The 19,683-nt window shown below is 52.6% G+C and overlaps 8 protein-coding genes across 8 annotated transcripts; 5 read left to right on the top strand and 3 right to left on the bottom strand.

Moving 5' to 3' along the window:
- Nucleotides 1-94: 94 nt before the first annotated feature.
- CCOS01_03220 (CFEM domain-containing protein) lies at nucleotides 95-1,873 on the bottom strand (the record flags this gene model as incomplete). The annotated part of the gene is made up of 6 exons (XM_060451406.1): nucleotides 95-1,078; nucleotides 1,130-1,197; nucleotides 1,248-1,284; nucleotides 1,337-1,515; nucleotides 1,574-1,712; nucleotides 1,778-1,873. The coding sequence occupies 6 exons, from the start codon at nucleotides 1,871-1,873 to the stop codon at nucleotides 95-97; spliced, it is 1,503 nt and encodes a 500-aa protein (XP_060317671.1).
- A 1,511-nt stretch (nucleotides 1,874-3,384) lies between these two features.
- CCOS01_03221 (uncharacterized protein) lies at nucleotides 3,385-3,744 on the top strand (the record flags this gene model as incomplete). Its single annotated transcript, XM_060451407.1, has 1 exon — nucleotides 3,385-3,744. The coding sequence occupies one exon, from the start codon at nucleotides 3,385-3,387 to the stop codon at nucleotides 3,742-3,744; it is 360 nt and encodes a 119-aa protein (XP_060317672.1).
- Nucleotides 3,745-5,590: 1,846 nt separating this feature from the next.
- CCOS01_03222 (phosphoesterase) lies at nucleotides 5,591-6,847 on the bottom strand (the record flags this gene model as incomplete). Its single annotated transcript, XM_060451408.1, has 2 exons — nucleotides 5,591-6,314; nucleotides 6,366-6,847. The coding sequence occupies 2 exons, from the start codon at nucleotides 6,845-6,847 to the stop codon at nucleotides 5,591-5,593; spliced, it is 1,206 nt and encodes a 401-aa protein (XP_060317673.1).
- Nucleotides 6,848-8,926: 2,079 nt separating this feature from the next.
- Nucleotides 8,927-11,536, top strand: CCOS01_03223 (uncharacterized protein; the record flags this gene model as incomplete). The annotated part of the gene is made up of 4 exons (XM_060451409.1): nucleotides 8,927-9,040; nucleotides 9,119-9,577; nucleotides 9,647-11,209; nucleotides 11,282-11,536. The coding sequence occupies 4 exons, from the start codon at nucleotides 8,927-8,929 to the stop codon at nucleotides 11,534-11,536; spliced, it is 2,391 nt and encodes a 796-aa protein (XP_060317674.1).
- Nucleotides 11,537-13,659: 2,123 nt separating this feature from the next.
- Nucleotides 13,660-14,437, top strand: CCOS01_03224 (necrosis inducing protein; the record flags this gene model as incomplete). Its single annotated transcript, XM_060451410.1, has 2 exons — nucleotides 13,660-13,889; nucleotides 13,951-14,437. The coding sequence occupies 2 exons, from the start codon at nucleotides 13,660-13,662 to the stop codon at nucleotides 14,435-14,437; spliced, it is 717 nt and encodes a 238-aa protein (XP_060317675.1).
- Nucleotides 14,438-14,801: 364 nt separating this feature from the next.
- CCOS01_03225 (uncharacterized protein) lies at nucleotides 14,802-15,098 on the top strand (the record flags this gene model as incomplete). Its single annotated transcript, XM_060451411.1, has 1 exon — nucleotides 14,802-15,098. A coding segment is annotated over one exon (297 nt), but the record flags the coding sequence as incomplete, so codon positions are not given.
- Nucleotides 15,099-16,130: 1,032 nt separating this feature from the next.
- Nucleotides 16,131-17,841, bottom strand: CCOS01_03226 (uncharacterized protein; the record flags this gene model as incomplete). Its single annotated transcript, XM_060451412.1, has 2 exons — nucleotides 16,131-17,396; nucleotides 17,449-17,841. 2 exons carry the CDS (start codon nucleotides 17,839-17,841, stop codon nucleotides 16,131-16,133), a joined length of 1,659 nt encoding a protein of 552 aa, XP_060317677.1.
- A 565-nt stretch (nucleotides 17,842-18,406) lies between these two features.
- Nucleotides 18,407-19,327, top strand: CCOS01_03227 (uncharacterized protein; the record flags this gene model as incomplete). The annotated part of the gene is made up of 2 exons (XM_060451413.1): nucleotides 18,407-19,075; nucleotides 19,130-19,327. The coding sequence occupies 2 exons, from the start codon at nucleotides 18,407-18,409 to the stop codon at nucleotides 19,325-19,327; spliced, it is 867 nt and encodes a 288-aa protein (XP_060317678.1).
- Between the last annotated feature and the right edge of the window lie 356 nt (nucleotides 19,328-19,683).

Genomic DNA, 19,683 nt, shown 5'->3' on the forward strand with positions numbered 1-19,683 from the left:
TAAGTACTGTAGTTTTCAGAGCGAAAACAATGCAAAAAAATCGAATCCCCTAGACCTGCTCGTGTATGCGTAATCGTCCATCCCATCTGACGTCTCAGAATGTCTTCCCATTCGCGTCGTGGATAGTTGTCGTCGTCCTCACATGAATCCCAGATTCAATAGAGCTCCCCCTCGAAGCAGACTCCCCATCATGGCACCTGATCTGCGTCCTGACCTCGCCCCGCATCTTGTCGCCCAACTCCAGCTCGATCTCGCTCTCGTTCGGTTCCACGGTCGTCGACCGAAACGAGAAGAACTTGCTCCTCTTCTCAGCCATCCTCCTCGCGGCCCTCGCTTCGCTCGCGGCGTACTCTGCGTCGGCGACCTCTTCGTCCCTTTCGTTCATCGCGTTGTAGTTTCCTTCTCCGTCTCCATCGCCATCTTCGGCCGCCTTCATGGCGTACGCCTTCCGAGATGACGTGTTGGAACTTTTCTTCGGCGCCGAGTGGGGCCCCGCGGTGCCAATCGTGCTGAACAGCTTGGGCCAGCCGCGCTTCAGCAAAATCCGGAGCGCGGGGAGACACACGACAATCATGGAGACGGAAGCCTCGAGACCGGACCAGATGAGGGGGTCCGTGAAGTCCCACGTCGGGTTGAGTGATTGCGTAAACGAGACGATGTAGCGGAGCCGGATGCATGAGGTGATGAGGACGAAGATGCCGAGACTGAACATGAACAGGATGCCTATCTTGGAGCGCTTCGAAGTGTTGAGGTGCCACAGCAGCGGAAGAGGCAAGGCGAGAATAATGAGGTCGTGGCTGATGCTCAGCCCGGCAGCCACAAAAACTAGTGTGTTGATGTTCAGACAGTGGTGCGGACCGTAATCTCCTTTCCAGCCAACCCAGTTGAAATCCAAGGGGATGCACTGGAAGATCTGCATGAAGAGAATCACCGTGGTCGATATTATGATGAATGTCATGGTCGCGTACGTTGCCCATCGGAAGGACTTGTTCGGAAAGATCCTGAGGTAGAAGAAGAGTACTGAGATCTTGGTTAGGCCTAGGCAGGCGAGGTACATGCTTTCGTCGATGAAGAAGAGCTGCAAAGGTTAGTATCTGATGTATCATTCGTATGTGATTTTCCCTCTAACCTTTAATCCTAGGGTGAGTTCATCTGGCTCGACCATCCAGACGTCTTCTCCAAAGGCAACGTGACCGGCTGTGTGGCTGTTAGTAAGGACCATAGGATCGAACAAATGCTAGACTTACCAAGCTGTCCGACGACGACAAAAACGACAAACATAGCCTATAGTCTGTCAGAATATGCCCACTCAATATTCATGATCGATGCAACGTACGCCGCAAAACATCATGATCCAGTCGTCGGCCTCGAATCGATGCATCGTCGTCCACCTCGCGTATAACCGTAACGGGACCACCAGTATCCCGGTAATCTGAAGGATGAGTGGTACCATGATGTCCACCTTTCGCTCACGAACCGGACGTTGGCATGCTTCAGCTTCTATCCTTGCAACGTCTGTGTTCGCTGTCAGTTCATCTTCTGCATCTGTGATTAGTTGATAGGAAAGCCTTACCTATGGCTTCTAGCTTCTTGCACCGCTGGACGAGACATGTTTGCATGCTCATCCGCAGGTCGTAATCACTGCATATGCAAGTATCGTTTGTCGCAACCTTACACGCCGATAGTGGTAACTTTTCGAGTGTACACTCCAGCTAGATGATGGGAATGATGTCAGCCAGGTCTCATAAATCTGAGCAATGGAAGGGGGAAAACCCACCCCACATGGGGGCAACTTGGCCGCGAACTCCAACAGAGAACCTTGCACAGCACCAAGGAAGGCGACTGCGACGCCGAGCAGTAATGAATGTCTCATGGCGAATGATGCTGGTGATGGTGTCCGAGAGGGCGGTAGAGAAGGGAAAGACGGAAAGAGACAGAAAAGTGATCGTCGTGACCAGGACGAATCTGCCTCAAATGGTTTGACGGACAACCACAGACGTTTGTCATATCAACTAGGACGATTGCCGGCCGGCCAACGTGGGAAGGACATCTACGATATAAGGCAGCGGATGCATGGGCTGCCGTCCGAGCAGGCACCACTTCAGGGGAAGCTGCCGGGAAAAAAAAGCCAATGACAAGGGCAAACTCTAAGGTTAGTTGGGCACATCCGGTCTTAGTGTGCTGATTAGTTCCTGGCCTATTAACTCCTAGTGAAGTAAGCCCATCTAGGTAAACCAAGACAGTCCGGCCGGGGAGGAGGGTACGGGTAACGGGTTCGAGAGTCAATAACAAAACCAGTACATAGATAGCCAGCCTACTTTACTTGGCTCCGCGAAGCCGTTCTCCAACAACCCATTCTAAGAACCCCCCAGCATCCTTACGCAGATGAAGCCTTCACACGCGCATGGAGGAACTGGAAAGATGCAGCTGTGTCATGGATCAGGGGTCTCTTCCCGTCGAACCTTCAGGGAAAAGTCTGTGATACCCTTTTTCGTGCGGGTGTAACTGGTCGATGAGCCCAGTCTGTGGTTGCGGAGCCAGGGATCGACGGGAGAGACAATCGGACCTCGTGGCAATGGGTCCTGCGTCCATGCGTTTGGTGGTGATTTGCTTGAGGTTGTTCCGGGCGCGACGGTTTTGTGCAGGTCCCGTGGTACCGGAGGTCAGGAATGCTCCTCTGGGACTCTCGGGGGCTTTCCACCCATCGCCATCATGGTCTTGCCGTGGAGGAGCAGGATCAGGAACATGAGCTTGCCGCAAAGATGAAAAGCCAGCCGGTGGGATGAGACTACCCCTCCCCCCTGTCTCTCTAAAAGCCACTACAAAAAGTAATGATGCTCGCCGACCTGAAGAGAGCCCAAGCCATTGTGCTCTGTGGCTGTACTGATCATGTTTGCCTTTTTGCACGGCAGGCTTGCTGAGTTTCATCGAATTTGCGGAGAAACCTCAGCACAACACGGACAACACCATGAGGCTAGAGAAGAAAACGCGGTGCCTCGAATCATGAGCCTTACCTATATCCCCACTCCCACTTGCGAAAAGCTTCCTAAACTTCTTTGTGCAATGCCCTCCCGTGCCTCCCCACCCGAAGGAACAAAGGATGAACAATCGCGGCATTTGAGAAGGCCTTCCTTGAGTGTATGTCCGTGCCTCGGGATGGTGTATGTAATCAAAATGCAGCGTCGATCCATGCAGGGATACAAGAGTCTCGGCCAAAGGAGATCCCAGGGCCAAGCCAGGCAGACTGGCATCGGCCATCATTCTCAGACTTTCAGATGCATCTAGCACGGGAGAACCAGAGACCAGCGCAACGCCAGGCGAAATTGCTAGCGCAAGAGTGGACACGGCACTGACATATGATCGAGCATCGCGCAGTCTGTCGGGATGTTCAGGCGGCACCCGCCAATAGTTGGTATATTGGGTAATTGGCTTCCCTTCTTGAGTCCAACGGGAGGCTTTTGTTACACGATGGCAAGCTGGATACGAAACAGTGGTACAGAGACGGCTTCCAACGTGCCAAAAGTGCCCGTCAGCAAGTCAAATAGCAGCATGCCCGTTGCGGGTAACGCTTCTTTTTGTGCTTCGGTTGTGCCGACGCGTGATCGTCAACTATCTCTTGATGAGGGGAGGAAATGTCTCTCCCAGAACTGTGTCGGCATCCACGCCCCACGGCTACATGCATGTCTCTCTGCCTGCGGGGGATCTGCAGGCCCGGCACTTCTCGTAGCATACGGTTCAAACTAGACTACCACCTTGAGGGTTTCCCGTGGTGACGTCGAAATGCTTCGAGAGCGGGGGATTTGGGCGTGTCTGGCGGTGGCTCAATGGCAGCCACCGGGCGCAAGAATCGGCCTTCAACAATATGGAGGGAAGTAAAATTTCGTGCGTAAAACCCGGCATATTCATTCCATAGACATTCCACGACGGATCAGGGACTAGATTCCCTCGTGTTGTTAGTGATGCGCCGCTCCCTCCAACTCCTGGCGCTAGTACGCAAGCGCGAGGACGGCTCTACCTGGAGAACGCTAAGATGGTATTATGCTCTGCAAGTCGCATCATTGATGGCTCAGCGGGTGGCTGGCGTAGAACTTTGTTGGCATGGGTGGGCGAGTCGGCGCGATTGGGCAGACTGAATCAGTTTGGATGTTAAGAAAGTAGGCACGATTGAATGAGCACGTCAACATAGTTCACGATGGTAGTCTTGTGCTCGGCCTGCGTCTAGAAGAACTACCACGATTCAGAAGCATCTTCTAGATGAGGAATCCATCTAAATCAGGCTACTGTTTTGACGCTTCAAATAACCTTGAGTCATATGAAGACACGGGAGCTTTTCCCATTGGCTCACTTCTTGCGAGTCCATCCGTTCCGATTCCGCTTCTGTGCCGAATCAATTCCCGCTTCCCGTTGTTCTCTGACCATGTCTCCATCGATCGTCTCAGGATTATAGACGACTCATGAGAAGGGCGATGCTGCGGGTAGTGTGCATCTCCCGTCTACCGAAATTGCTACGGATTGACCAGCTCTTAGTCCATCTTAAGACGGACCGCGAGATCAAGACATTCTCTTTGCCGGACGTTCCGCATCTTCCGGAGGCTGGTCCGTCGACACAGTTCGCTGACGGGTCTTTCGAGCTGGCATCTGAGCAGGTACGGACTACAATGAAATGCCTTCTTCTCGCGCTTCAGGCAAGGCGACAAGCCAGATCGATCTGGATCGATAGTAAAATGGAATAGATTGATTGCGACTACATATGCCCGCCATCCTTTCGTCTCGCCGTTGAAATTTGCTGCTCAAATGCCGCGAGGCGCAGGCCATGACGCCGTTGGCGACAAGCCCGGCTGTGTAACATGGGCAAAATGGTATAACGTGGGCAATATGGGACCGCCGAAAAGCAGGACTGTGGCGGAGGCTGTCGAGGTGTTCCAAACAATCACATTCCCAAGCTTGAAAGATGTCTCAAGCCTACCGTCGGCCAACCAGCCTCCGAAAGGCGTGACGCAAACGGACTAGCATTTCCAAACTCTGAGTTGTCGACAATCAAAATCTGCTTCCCCATCATCATCATCGACCCGGGACACTAGAGCGCCGACTGCCAGCTCGGTATCTCTGGAGAGTACCACATGCACCAAGTGCATCCCAGACATCGACTTCATTGATTTCATCGGTGTCGACTCCCGCACTTTATGCTTGAGGACCATCCGGTGGCTTGCTCTAAAATAGCCATCCGCTGACCGTCTGGGGTATCCCGCGCAAAGATTCTTTAATGGACCTCGGGAGATCGTCCAGCATCTTTATGATAAGCTGGGAACGTCTGTCATTATCAGATGGCCGAGTAGCTCAAATCGCAGAGCACATCGTGCGTTTATGTTCGAGATATCGAGCTGTATCAACGTGGATCGAAAGATCGTTTTCTCGCAACGTTAATCTGGTTGGTAGCGCCCATGGGGGTGGAAGATGACGGACTCGAATTCTTTCGAATCAGGCAAGACGTCTCAACCTTGCGTGCGTCCCATATGATATTGCGGCCGTTCCTTGGACAATCCCATATGCGAGCCCGTGGGATGAGCTTCGGCCTGGCATCCGACCAAGTTTATTGGACGGCTTGCGGGATGTACTGAGGTTGGGAATTGGCATCGTAAAGAGTACCATTCCCGTCGTATGGAGTCGGCTGGTTGTGGAAGACCCATTGTAGACGAGTGTGCTCCAGAATTGGAAGTCCACTGGAGCCATTGAGAGCAAGATTCGGGGGTGGGTAGGGACGGAACTTGCTCGCATCCCCATTAAGTGGTCCAAAGTACGATTCCGAATTGTTCACGGAGGCCATATTGGGTGGATCTTTGTTCGGTACAAGCACTCTGCTACCGAGGTCTTGCACGAACTGAAAGATATTGGCCCCAACGTCGTACCGGCCCAGATTTGGCGTCTCCCAGTTGAACTGGACTGTTGATAACATTGAGTAGTGTGTATAGAAGGTCTTGTCTTCCGTCCCTCTCCTGTCTTGGGGGAGTGCGCTGCCCAAGAGTAGTGACGCAATCTTGTTTGGTTTTCCGTGATCGTCAGACTCGTCGTAGGTGAGTTGGATGAGCGTGCGCTCTTTGAAGGCGCCCGGGGCTAACATTGGCTTCAGGAAATCCTGTGCCCATTTTGTGGCATACTCCAGAGACGTATTGTGGCCATCGTTCATTTGGTTGGGAGACATGAATACCCATTGAGGCACCTTCTTCTTCTCGAAGTCGGTCTTGAAGTCGTCAAACCCTTCGATATTGAGCAGGCGGGATCCGTTCAGGTTGATGGAGTCAAATGACACGAAGGGGCTGATACGATATTAGCATCGGCGGATCCAGCAGGACCCTGGGCAAACCAACTTGTGTTTCCGTACATAGTCCCACTTTCCATCACCCGTTTGGCCGTCGCTGGCAGCAGCCAAGTAACCTGGACCAGGGATGTCTTCCATGTACGCCTTCCATGACAAACCCCTCCAGTCGAGAAGGTCCACGATGGTTGATATGTTTAACGGCAGTCGGACCGGTTCGTCATGGTTCAGGCCAAAGTAGTCTCCAGCAAGAGCTGCAATGTAGTTGGCCTGACTGGGGTGGGTATGCGCGTAGTAATTGGTGAGCAAAATCCCGTCCTTCTTGAGATCAGCAATGTGGGAATCTTTAACGACTTTGGCGAAATCCTGTCGAGTAACCAACGTTAGCGAATGGGGTAGGCCATCAAGGGATGTGGGCAGACGCGCCTGGTTTTCCAGCCAGATGGAAATAAACCGATCGAAGCCCCTGCCAGGGATGTGAAAGGCTCCGACGATCGCCAGCAATCCGGTCAGAGTAAAGAAAGAGAGAAGCATCGTACAAAGTCCGCCAAACACCGTTACTGCATCGCAATCATCAATCGGCAACCTCAAAGAAAGAAATCCCAACGATCGGGTGGTTTATTTTGCGAAAAAGCCACGACTCTTCGTGACGAGAAGCAGAAGAAACTAAACAATCGCCACGGGCTCGCATCCGCCCCGGTTCACGTCTCAGCGTGCTACAATACACCGGGGCCATGGCGGCTGTGTGTCGCGCAGTTAAGCAAGCATTCTGTGCAGTGTTTGACGTCGATCTCCTTGAAACGCTTGAACGCCTCCATGTGGCACATTAGCTCACGTCGGCCCATGCACCGATCTCGGAGCGATGATCCGTGGTGACAGGGATGTCTTGATCTGATAAGAAAATACTTGTGGGTTGAAGAAAAATCGCCGCGAGGATTGAAGGTTGCGGTTGCGTAGCCGCCGCTGCGTGGACGATCGCGCGATGTAGTGCAGAGTCCGCAGGTCTGCAAAAAGGTTTCTGGGCCTTTTGGTGTGGGGTGTCCGTTCGTGTCGACTGGAGCGGATGGGGTCCCCAATCTGCAAGGGAACGTGAATGGCCTCGACTCGTTGCAGCTGGGAAGACTTTTCTCCACAAGTGATTAACGACTGGCCCGCATGGCTGGCCCCAGTCCCATGTCTTGGACAGGAAAGAATCCTCAAAAGTTCAGAATTGGGGACATCCCACCAGAATGGCCAGAATGGATGGAAGGGTTCGGGATTCGGGACCCGACAACAACGTTGTCCGTTGGAGCTGGGGAGACCACTGTTTGACACTTTCCCCGTTGAGATGTGTTGTTGCCAGCAACTTCCATGCTTGTCAAGTTGTCATGTTTGACAGATTTAGTGTTTTGTGACCTGTCGATCTCGTTCGTCGTCTCCCCCATTCACGTCCAGAGTCTGTCTTCTTCAGGTTCGAATATCCCTCGTTGTGATGCAGGCTTGCAGTGCACAGTGCAGACAACCTTGAACCGGATATTTCGACCTGATGAAAGAGGTTGGCGCCAAGGCATTCCCGAGGGATTGAATGACAAAAAAGATCCATTGATGGAGAACGCCCATCGCGAAGACCGGGCTCGTCGGCAGGACTAGTGGCAGTCGGTGTGGCACAGCCCTGATTTCTGCATGGTCCGCCAGTACGGATAGAGCAGGTATTCCTGGAAACGTTCTGACGACATTAGAGGCATTTTTTGGGAGGATGCAACGGTGACTCGCGTGGCATTGACGGCCCCCTTTACCGCTCAATGGTGTGTGTCACGAGACATCGATCGTCAAGTACAGATTGACTTTGCTGAGCCTAGCCAAGCCGCATTTTCGTCGCGTCTTTTGCTGCGTCAAGGTCGTGTCTTGCTGCTGTCTGTCGTGGTGAACGAACTTGTAAAAGTAGGGCCAGCAGGCAGAGAGAAAGAGAGGGACGGTCGGGGGAATTCTCGTGATCGTGGATCGCCGTGAACATCTGCGTGGATGATGGAAGATGAAGGCCTTGTTCATTTTAGGTAAAGATGGTGGGAACAACGCGTCTTGCGTCGGCTCATCCCCATGTTCGGTCGGCTTGTGGGTTGCAGCTGAGGTGGGTGCTAGTGAACAAAATTTTTATCTGATCTTAATCCCTGTCGTGTGAGTCAAGAATGGGGACCTTTGAGAGGGGAAGGGCCGATCTAATCTTATCAGATGCCCCACATCTGACTGCCATAAAAGTGGAAAGCATCACTCGGAGGGGCTCGGTTCTAGCACCTCGGTGCTCGGAATTGTCGGCCTTATGTAAGCTATCCTGCCAAGGCTTAACATCGTCCTATACAATTCCCATGCAAAAACTGTTAAGACACTGACGACGCTCGCTCGGCGGTAGCGTTCGCTGACTGACAGGGGGAAGTTTCTTCCCTTGGATTTCGAGCACATCTTGACAGCGAGCGGCGGGTAGAATGTGCCCACTCCGGACCGGAGGCTAATCCATTTGTAACTCGGTACTGATTGATATAACCGTGGCCGTGGCCTGTGTCTCACGCGCGGTACATTTTCCCTTCGTTTTTGATCATTTTCGCCTCCCGCGCTACAAGATTGAGCCGCATCAACACCATGAATTCAGCCAACGATACAATGTCTCCTTCAGTGGATGACGGTGGGAGTCTGTCTCCCGCTAACTCACGCGAAGACGATGAGAACTCACAGCACCCCCGCAAGCGCCAACGAGTGCGTCTAAGCTGTCTGGAGTGTCGCCGGAGGAAGCTGTCTTGTGACAGAGGCTACCCGTGCCAACGGTGCCTGAAGAGCGGCACGCCGGATCGCTGCACGTATGAGACCAAGTCGGGTGCTGTGTTGAACGCCAGCTCTGGCGTTCCGCCTGCCTTTGCCCAGCTCGACTCACGGAGGAATGGCGAGCTGGCTGTTCCCGGCAAGGAAGCCGATGTTTCTCTTATCCGCGAGGCGGCCAAGGATCACGACCGCATTCGCCGCCTCGAGCTCGAGGTCGCTCAGCTCAAGACTCAGCTCACACGACAGGCCATGTCCTCATTCGATGGAAGCACAATTGCCGGCACCAACTCGCCACTCACTCAAAAGGATGAGACCAATGAAGCACCAGCCGACCCTTGCGCAAACAACTCAGAGCTTCAGTCATGCTGGCATCAGTATGGTGATGGGGACAAGTCAGAGCTCCGCTTTTTCAGGGGCAAGGAATTCCGAACGCGGTATTTTGGTCCTCACAACGCCACAATGGCTTTCATCGAGGTAGGTCTCTCTCGCTCATATGAGCCCTTTTTCATCCTAATGAAGAATTCTCATCTGACTGCATTACAGTTGACTGGTCTGTGCCCCTTCATGAAGGAGACAGCAGATGAGTGGCTCAAGCCCGTGAAGGCTCATGACCGGAAAGACCGCAAGAAGCGCAAGGATGACAGAGACAAGTTCTACCTTCAGCCTGACGCCCAGCTTGAGGCTCTTCTGCCACCAAAGGAGCACTGCGATGCTTTGCTCGAGGTCTACATTGACCAATTCGAGCAAATGCACCGCATCATTCACATTCCCACCTTCCGCAGAGAGTACTCAGAGTTCTGGGAGAACCCAACCGAATCCCGCTACGCAGCACTTACCGCTCTCGTCCTTTCCATCTGCGCAGTAGCAAACTGCATCCACACCCACGAATCTTTGAGGTTCACTGGAATGATTTCCAACGCCCAGAATGCCGCTGAAAAGTGGATCAAGGCCGTTGAAAATTGGCAAGATCACCAGAGTGTGAAGCACCGAAAGCTCATCCACTACCAGATTGCTTGCCTCCTGTATCTCGCCAAGCGGGTCAACACCGTGAAGAAGAAGCGCTTCTGGACGAACTCCGGCGCTCTTATCCAGGACGGCATCTCCGTCGGACTGCACCGGGAACCCGGCATCATGGGGGCCAGCAAGATTTCAGTCTACAACCAGGAGATGAGACGGAGGATCTGGGCGACAGTGCAAGAGTTTGACATGCAAGCCTCTTTCGATCACGGACTGCCCACGCTTGTGAGCCAGTTACACTACGATGTGCAGCCACCAAGAAATTTGGACGACGAGGACTTTGACGAAGACACGACGCAGCTCCCGCCTTCCAAGCACGGCAAGGAGTACACTTTCTCCTCCTACCAGAATCTGGCCCGCCAGAGTCTGCCGCTGCGCATGGAGTTGAGCCGCCTCCTTTGCGGCCCGCCTGGAGACCTGGACTATGACCAAGTCATCCGTTACACCAACGACATCACGCACGAAATCGACTCCCTTCCCTCCTGGGAGCACAACAGCAACAACACACACGGCGGCAAGAGACCTCTTCTTGCCTACACTCTGCTCCACATCCAACTCCGCCAGTACATCGTTCCCCTCCACCAACCTTTCCTGAAGCTTCGCAAATCCAACGCCAAGTACCAGTACTCCGAGATCATCTACTACAACGCCGCCCGAGACATTGTCCTGCTCCACGACAAGCTCTACGAGCAGGGTATTCGCAGCCTCAACTTCCTCCGCGAGGACGCGCTGACCACGGCCGTCAACCTCTGCAGCGTTACTATGCTGCAGCCGCGTGGCTCGACAAACATGATCATGATCAACTCGCAACACACCGTCAAACTCCTCGAGAAGTGCCTCCACATGAAGGAAGACAGGATCCTCCGCTGTGGCAACAACGAGCCCTGGGGTTACTCCATCATGTGCTCGGCACTCGGCCTTCTCGAAGCCCACCTGGGTACAAAGACCACCGAACAAGCCAAAGCATCGTCTGCGGAACGTTTCGTCAACCTGCACTACAAGCTGTTGGCGAATCAGGAACCTCCGGTATCGAGCCAGCCATCAGAGCTGTCCAAGATTCCCGGGCTGGAAGTTCCCGAGAGACCAAAAGTAAGCAACCGCGCCCATCCGTTGTCGTTTTCGTCGTTCAGAACCGAACAGTGGCTAACTCGTCCTCCTCAGTCGGTGACGCCCTTCTCCTTCCAGGGCTACCCGTCGTCGCAGAACGCGATGGACGGGCTCCTGCCTCAACCCCTGCCGTGGATGCCACCATCCATTGATCCGCAGGTGAGTCTCCACGACTTCTCCCCAGCACTCCCAGCACTCGTCGCTGACAGTGTGTTGGCAAAGGCGCAGTCATACAATCCCGACTTTAATCTTGAAGCACTGGGATTGAACTTGAACGAGTTGTGGGGAGAATCGTGGGACTTTAGTTGATGCATGCGATGTTTGTGATGTCTTTCTTGATGTGTTTCATGGTTACTCAAAAGAAAAGCGAACTTGGGCTGGTTGTTTGATCCGGGTTACAAAGCCCCAAAGGGCGAATTGCTCTTGACTTGTATTATGGAGGGCGATTATTTATCACGTACAGTTGTTACGATGTTCGGAAAGCTTTGTGATACCCATCTCAATTCCTCTCTCTATCTCTGTTTCTCGTTAGATCTAGATGTGTAATATACTATACATACAGTCATGTCGGTCTTGACTCACGATCTGAACACGAGGTCTTTGAAAGTTTTCCTGGTCAGCTGTTGTCCTTCTCCTTTCGTCTTGGCTCGAGATATCTTCAGCCTCAAGATGGTCCATCCGGGTTAGCAGACGCTTTGTGTTACGGCATTCTCGCCTCACCACGCTTCGTCGCCCTCATCAAAACCCATCGGAAGGCCCCCGAGAACCCGCCGTTTCGGTAGGACCCGAAGACCATGACTCGAGTAGATCAGAATATTGGGCAACACGACGCCTGGACCACATCTAATAAGTCACCGGACCGGACCAACTCATCTCCTCAGCAAAAGAACCTACAGTCCCCCTCATATCCCCGATAGCTTCCAGTCGCCTTCAATTGCCATGTGGAACTTGAAGCTTGTCTGAGGCTTAAAAGAGAAGAAATATCCCAACCGACCCGCCATCGACCAGTGCGGCTCCACCTATACGATCTGTAGACATATATCCCTCGCTGCCACGAGTCGTTCGTGACTCGTTCGACGACCTTATTCGGGCACGGTGGGTTTCCCCAGCGTCTGTCGAAACCCTTGTAAAACGGTCAATCATTCAGCGTGGCCCTACTCCGTACCATTCGACCAGATGCAACCCGGTTTCCCTTTGTTGTTACCAGTTGAGATCATTCGCAGAGTGTGGCGAAATCTTTCCCCGCAAGACGCATAACGTTACCCGCGTGTTGCGGCTGAGGCAAGCAGGCTGGGTTTAAGCGACTTTCATGCCATTCGTCAATTGTCGTCATTGAACGATATGCGAAGTCATCGATATTGTCATCAATAAATCTTCCACTCTTCTCGATCCATCCCACTCGGCCGAGCCAAGAAATGAGTTTCTCTCCAGCGGTAGAAACGTGGACTCATTCTACTCCACAGCTATTCAACTCAGTATCATTGTCGGCGTGGATTTCCCGTCACCGCCAAAGCGTTTGTCCCCGAGAAAACCCAAGAAGCATTGATGGCACTTGACGTCTCGAGCGGGGGTGGAAAGTGACTGGGAGGGGATTATCGAGGTTACATGGTCTCCCACTGGCGGCGGACAAGATGCCAGATCCAGGAACCGTGACAGGGATCAGCTCGGCACCTTCAAGTGTGGCCTGCAACGCTACATGACCACCCCTACCTATTCCTTCAGTTTCTCTCCAACCACCTTCTCCTTTGTGGCCCCCAACGGGCAGCTGGCCGCAGTGGTTCCCTTAACTCCACGATATCGACCGTTTTTCCCTCTCAAGGGTCCTACTATAGAGAACGGTAGAACATGAAGCTGGTGAGGGGGGCTTCGGGCTGCTAGCACCGGCACGCGGCATTTGTCCCTTGTCCTTACAGACCTCACATGGCCCAATTGCGTCGCAATGCCATGCCACGGGCGGGGTCAAGAGGTCGTAGACAAGCTCAGATGCTCGAATGATTAACCATCTAACATTCAGAGGGGGGCGCCGTAGCCTCGGAGATGATGAGCTTTGTGGGATATTGGTTCGTGTCGCCCTGGTTGCTGTGGCCCCTTGCTGACACCCTCTCTCTGGCCCGCGTGGATGAATGGCATGTCGTGAGAGGACCGAGAAGACGACGAGAGTCGGGGGAGGAGCTATAAGATGCAAGACGACGCTGATCGGACGCAGGAACAAGGCCTGGTCTATCACAACATCCAAGTTTGCTAGTCTTCTTTCCCTCCGCCGAGTCAGATTCCCCACGTCACAGCCGTCATCTGCAGTCGTGACAGTTTCAGACATCGGATACACATATTTAGAGACGATCTCCCGGTTCATCTGAGAGACTACTTATCTACCTCTTCATCTCACACCTCCTTCGCCACCTCTTCATATCCAATCATACCTTCGGTTCACGATGGCGCCTTCTCTCCTCCGACTCGGTGCATGGCTCGCTGCCGCTGCCGGCACAGTCACTGCCGCTCCTCTCGAACGCCGTGCCGTCATTGCTCACGATGCCGTCGTTGGCTTCCCCGAGACCGTTCCCTCAGGCACCGTCGGTAGCTTGTATCTCAAGTACAAGCCTTACTTGAAGGTCGTCAACGGCTGTGTGCCCTTCCCCGCCGTGAACGCTGCTGGTGACACTGGGTATGTTCACCTCACTTAAACAAGCACCTCACTCAGTCCATCTCTAACCCGTTATCCACAGCGGCGGCCTCGCCACCTCCGGCTCCTCAAACGGGGGATGCTCCTCCAGCACCGGCCAGGTCTACGCCCGCGGCGCCTCCTACAACGGCGCCTACGCCATCATGTACTCCTACTACATGCCCAAGGACTCACCCTCCTCCGGCCTGGGCCACCGCCACGACTGGGAGAACGCCGTCGTCTGGCTGTCCGCCGCCTCCACCTCGGCCACCGTCCTCGGCGTCGCCGTCTCCGCGCACGGCGAGTACGACACCAAGACCTCGGGCATCGACTACACCGGCACCAGCCCCCGTATCGGCTACCAGAGCGTCTGGCCCGTCAACCACCAGATGATCTTCACCAGCGACGTCGGCGGCCAGCAGCCCCTCATCGCGTGGGAGTCTCTCACTGATGCCGCGCGCACCGCGCTCACCAACACCGACTTTGGCAGCGCCAACGTGCCCATGAAGGATGCCAACTTCAACAACAACCTCGGTAAGGCTGTCTTGTAAGAGGGTTTCTCAGTGCGAGGTTTTGCGCATTGGTGAAAAGCTCTGGGAGATGGTGGCTGGGATGATTACTACTTAATTGTGAGGTAGGCTATTTGGCCGGCCTCGTGGATGACTTCATGCATATACTTTAGTCTTACTGAGGAGCGAGGGCCCTTGAAGCTCTCTGACGATGGCTCCGTAATACATAAACCTTTTACCCACTGTTCTGCCCTCGAAATCATGCGTAACACTGATGGGGAACGTCTGCGATAACACAGCAGTTCCTCAAAGATACGCAAGTCTCGGCTGGCGGCGACGTCCACAACAGATACTGTAGATCGTCGACGCTCAAGCTGCTCGCTGAAAGAGGCAGCTAAAGAAATCTAAATCCAGCTCGTTTCATGATTCTGCCATTGCCAAGTTGAAGGTTGTCGGTTCGGACATTGAACGGGCAATCCCGCCAACCAGCAAAAGCATAATTGACAAGCCATCGACCCCAAGGCCCAGGATGGACGCTGCTGACCGTGCATGCGACCGAGGCTTGGAATTTTTGGAGTCGCTTGGAGGTCGTGCTAGGGCAGTTTTCTTGCCGCCTGCCGAAGACGGTAATCGAGCTCCGATGCAAGCAACTCAAATCGCTGGAGCCCAAATCGCACATCACAATCAACGGGCAGCGGGATAAGCGCTTGTAATACTAAATCGAAATCGAGATGGAATGCCGATCACCCGCTGTCACAAGTTGTTCGGGCTGAAGTCTGGCTCAAGAACGCCGCTTGAATGGAAACGCCATACGCAAACATATGGTGGCTGGTTCGCAAGAGCTTTGACAACTCGCCGTGTTACTGACGAACTTGTGGAGTAGACGGATATGTCGGCAGCATCGTTATCGATTCAATCTACAAGTAGGCAGCCCCTCCCAAGAGTCTCCGTTTGTTGAAGAATTCCCGTTCATCGTCGTCGACGTCGAGTTGTTGCGCCCACGTGGTGGTTTAGGTTGTGGCCGAACTGGGGTGTTCAATGCCTCAGGTGGAGCAGAACCCCGCAGACGGGCAGTCCCCCGATTCCGAAGCCGCAGGTCGTCTATCCACGGCCCTTCATCTGCGGCATTTTTGCCGAAAATCTTCAACAATCAGCATCTGGCCCTCTGGCGCAACGGTAGCGCGTTCGACTCCAGATCGAAAGGTTATCCGTTCAAATCGGGTGGGGGTCAATTCTTTTGCCTTCTGAGTATTTATGATGTCTGTTTTGGTGTTCTGGGTTATTGGAGTTGAAGATAGGTCATTGTGGCTATTCTGAGTGTGTGAGAAGTGAGAGACTGTGAAGCTGAACATTGACAGGTGCGCGCGATTTTAGCTTTTACTTTGTTTGGCACGGACCAAAAAACCTCAATGTCTGGGATACCTACCCCCTCTTGTCCATAGCCACGAAGCTCCAACCTACTTAAGCTACCTCATCACTAAGGGACTAGGAAGCATTACAACATGAGTGCCTTAGAAAATCATGGCTCAGGGTTGAGTCTGTTTCCTGGGTTCTTTTCGTTTCTTCTTGTTCGCTAGCCATGTAATCGCAGGCATCATCACTGGGGAATGCCCTCTTGTCAGGTTTGTTTTCTGAACCTCGTGAACGAATATTACTCCAGGCAAATATCAATGTAGGTATATAACATTCCTCAGGGCAGTTGGTCCCATTAACGAGCTCGATACACGATAATTCATTATACATATCCATACTGCTCATCTTCCATCGGCCTCACGACTCGTTCATACACCACTTGCCGGAAATCCTGATCAGTCAAGTCCAGATGTTCTCGGTTGAATTCTTCCTCGATACAACATCTGACCGCGTTGGCGTAAGTTGTACCTCCAAGCTCGTGCCGCAAAACTCGATACGCTGTCAGTCTATCGCACAGCAGCCGTGACACGCCGAGCATTGCCTTTTCGTCGGTATTTCGCATCGACTCCATGGTCTTCCCGCACCCAAGTTCTGCGAGGAGGATACCGAGCGAAACTAAAGCTGGGTTCCGACAACCTAATAAGGGGGCCGCTTGTTTCCCTAATCTTCCGTCTAGACTTGGTAGGGTGGCCATGACAAAGGTGTCGCTATAGCGAAGTAGAGAGTCCTTCTTCAAGAATAAGACATCTTGACTTGTAATCATATCCGGTAGCCAGTGCGTCTGATGTAGTTGTAGGAAGCCGACAGAAACAGAGGCAGCCAATTTCCTCTTTGCCACGTATTGCCCGTGTAAACCGGAATACTTGCTCGGGTCCTCGAGAACCTCCCGCAGAGCTACAGCACTCCAGGCATCACGACCGGGCAGGCATTTGCCAGGGTAGACACGATATTCTCTGGGTTTTTCCGAAGTCTTGTCTGTGATTTCTCCATAAGAGCCGGTTCCGCCTTGGATATGTCGCTTGCGTATTTCTTCGCAAAGGTTGACTATCGGGTTTGGAGCAGCGATAGTGATCTTCGAATCAGAGTCCGGGGCGCCCTGAAGGACGTCATTACCCACTGGTTTGTTGGTGTCGGCTGAGCGTCTGGGCTTTTTGAGTTGATGGTAGCGAATCACGATCTCTTCCCACATAGGTCCTTGATGAAAGCCGCCAGCCTGGTCAGCGATGCCGAAGTTCATGGACATATAAACATCAATATTCTGCAGAATCTCCTCGTCACTCCGGCGAGCTACTCTCCCTGGCGTTTGCGGCATAACTTGCATGTATACCTCATGCGAGCAATTGCCTGGAAAACTGGATAATAGCGCTTGGTGAAGGCTTCCTGCTAGTTCGTGAACTAACTGCATTGTCCTGCCTCGCGCTCGTGATTCTCTCTTAGGGGCCATTTCGATACTTCGATCGATCAGCGACTCAATGTCGGTGATATTGTTCTTTATGATCGTCATTGATCCCGTGTACGTGGACTTTCCGACAGCGAACATGATGCGTTTTAGTGCTGTAGCCAGAGGTGCGCCGTTCGATGATGGATGCTGAATCAGGATGAGCACGTAAATACTCTTGGGGTGCAAGACTTGTCCTTACCTCTTCATTTAGCGGCAGATCGATTAACTTTGCTATATCTTCGATAGCCAACTTGATTTCTCCAACCTTCTCTAGCAAGATCTGATAGGGCCTCAAGTTCCAAAGCCTCGCTTCGATCATCTTACGAACGGCATCCTCATGCCACGCGGGGCCAAATGGGTCGTTGACCATGTCATCGACCTTAGAGTCCGGAACGATGCCAGTGAGAAGCTTCTCACTCACATCTTGAAGCCTGATCCTTTCGTTCTCTAGGTCGGTTATTAGGCTTTTGAGTTCTCTGTCATACCTCCGCCAAATCCGTATCGCTGAGGCGCCGTGTCGGTAATGTTCCAGGGCGGATATGAGCAGCGGTATGGTACCAAGGACCACGCCCACCACCTCGATACCGGACATCGTTCAATGCTGGCCAGAAACCTTCAAATATCACCATAGCCTAACTGCTCATGTTCAGTCGTTAAAATTCATATCCGGAAGATGTCAGCACATCAGGCGACTCCTCTCCATTATTTGCACATTGAGGGGAGATAAGCGCCCGACTATCATAGGCCAGCCCGACGCGGCGCTTTCTCGTCGGTGCGGGGAAACTCCCGATAATCAATCGCAGGAGACCTTCAAGATAGACTCGAGTCGTCTCGCCGCGTTTCCCACCATCTACGTGGACCACAACAACAGCGCCCATGTCCTTCATACGTGCCTTACTTTCGTCGTCTCATCTAGCGTCATTCTACACGTCGGTAAATACATCTTTGAGGTACAAGGTTGTTCATTGGCTTTTGAAACAGATACATATCAATGCAGTTCGGTTCCCATTCAGAAACTAATTCGACGAAGCTTAGCCAGCCTCTTTATCGCCGTCCTCGGCCGGGACGTATTCCATACTGGCAAAACTGAACCAGCATCATAGGACTCCAAAGACATGGCAACATCGCTTCTTCTCACACCAGGCTGACGTCTCAACATGGCGCCATTCCTTGGAGATGTCGCCTTCGAAGTTATTATCTCTTTCGAAGAGCTAATCAGAATGTGGCGACCGTACAACGGAGGACCTTCTGTCGCATCCCAACTTCCGAGTCTCAAAAGCGATCTATTCCGGTTGAAGACGTGGCAAGCCGACTTCACCACTCGCGATGTCACTGAGTTGGACGGAGGATATCTAGACCACCATCTGCGCACCGCACCGCATATTCAACGCCAACTCCTCAAATTACTGAACGGCCTAAAAGAGTCAATAGGCGATGCAGAAAAGATCCTTACTGGACAGATAGTCCCATGGGATAAGCTGAGCTACCAAGAAAACACCTCGGGCGATTCTATGACGGAACCACAAACGGAACTCCAACAGATAGCGACGGGAATCCGTGGACTGATCGATTGCTTGTTAAGACTCCGTGTCGCGACCGGAGACCCCGCTCCTCACAACCGTATCATGTCTGCAAAACTGAGACGAGAACCAGAAGACTATAGCCTTTATGTCAATTTCTTTCAAGAGACATGGGATAAAATCGAAGAGTTTTTAGCCGACCGCCTGGGCAAGTCAGTGTTCCAAAGACGAGAAACACTGAGACAAAGAGCCTATGATCGAACATCAACAAATTCGAGTCTACCTCTCAACGAGCAACTCTCCGGCGTAAGTAGCAAACATCAGAAAGCCGCCGAATCAACCCCTCTGACAATCTCAAAGTCATTGATCAACGATTTCAAGCGGATAACAAGTCCAGACGAGGAATCCACTTTGTACGAAGGGACTCGCGATATCTTACTGGGCATCGTGGCCCAGGTGGAGAGTGTGCTTCTCAAGTCGACATCAGATGAATTCCAGTGCCCATATTGCAATATGACGCTGATACTCAGCCACAGTGACCAAGATAAGTGGATGTAAGTAAGATAGCATAGCAATTCAATGCTTTCATTCATGCACTTCGTATTTAGACTAACTCAAAAAATTAAAGGGATCACGTACTGAGTGATCTACAACCATATGTTTGCGTTTCCAGGGATTGCATAATTCCTATCCAGCAGTACTCGGAAGAGACTCGTTGGATGCAGCACATGCTCGCCAACCACTTGAGAACATATCAATGCCCACTAGGCTGCAATGAGACCTACCCAAATGCGATCGCGTCAGCTGCCCACATGAGTCAACGGCATCCTGGCATGATACCCCCGAGTCAACTAGATACCTTGATCAGCCTCAGTTCTAGTCCGATGAAGGAGGAAACAAATACGTCTTGTCCC

Source organism: Colletotrichum costaricense (assembly GCF_030867565.1).
Source record: "Colletotrichum costaricense strain IMI 309622 chromosome Unknown Scaffold_3.1, whole genome shotgun sequence".
Taxonomy (NCBI): Eukaryota; Fungi; Ascomycota; class Sordariomycetes; order Glomerellales; family Glomerellaceae; genus Colletotrichum; species Colletotrichum costaricense.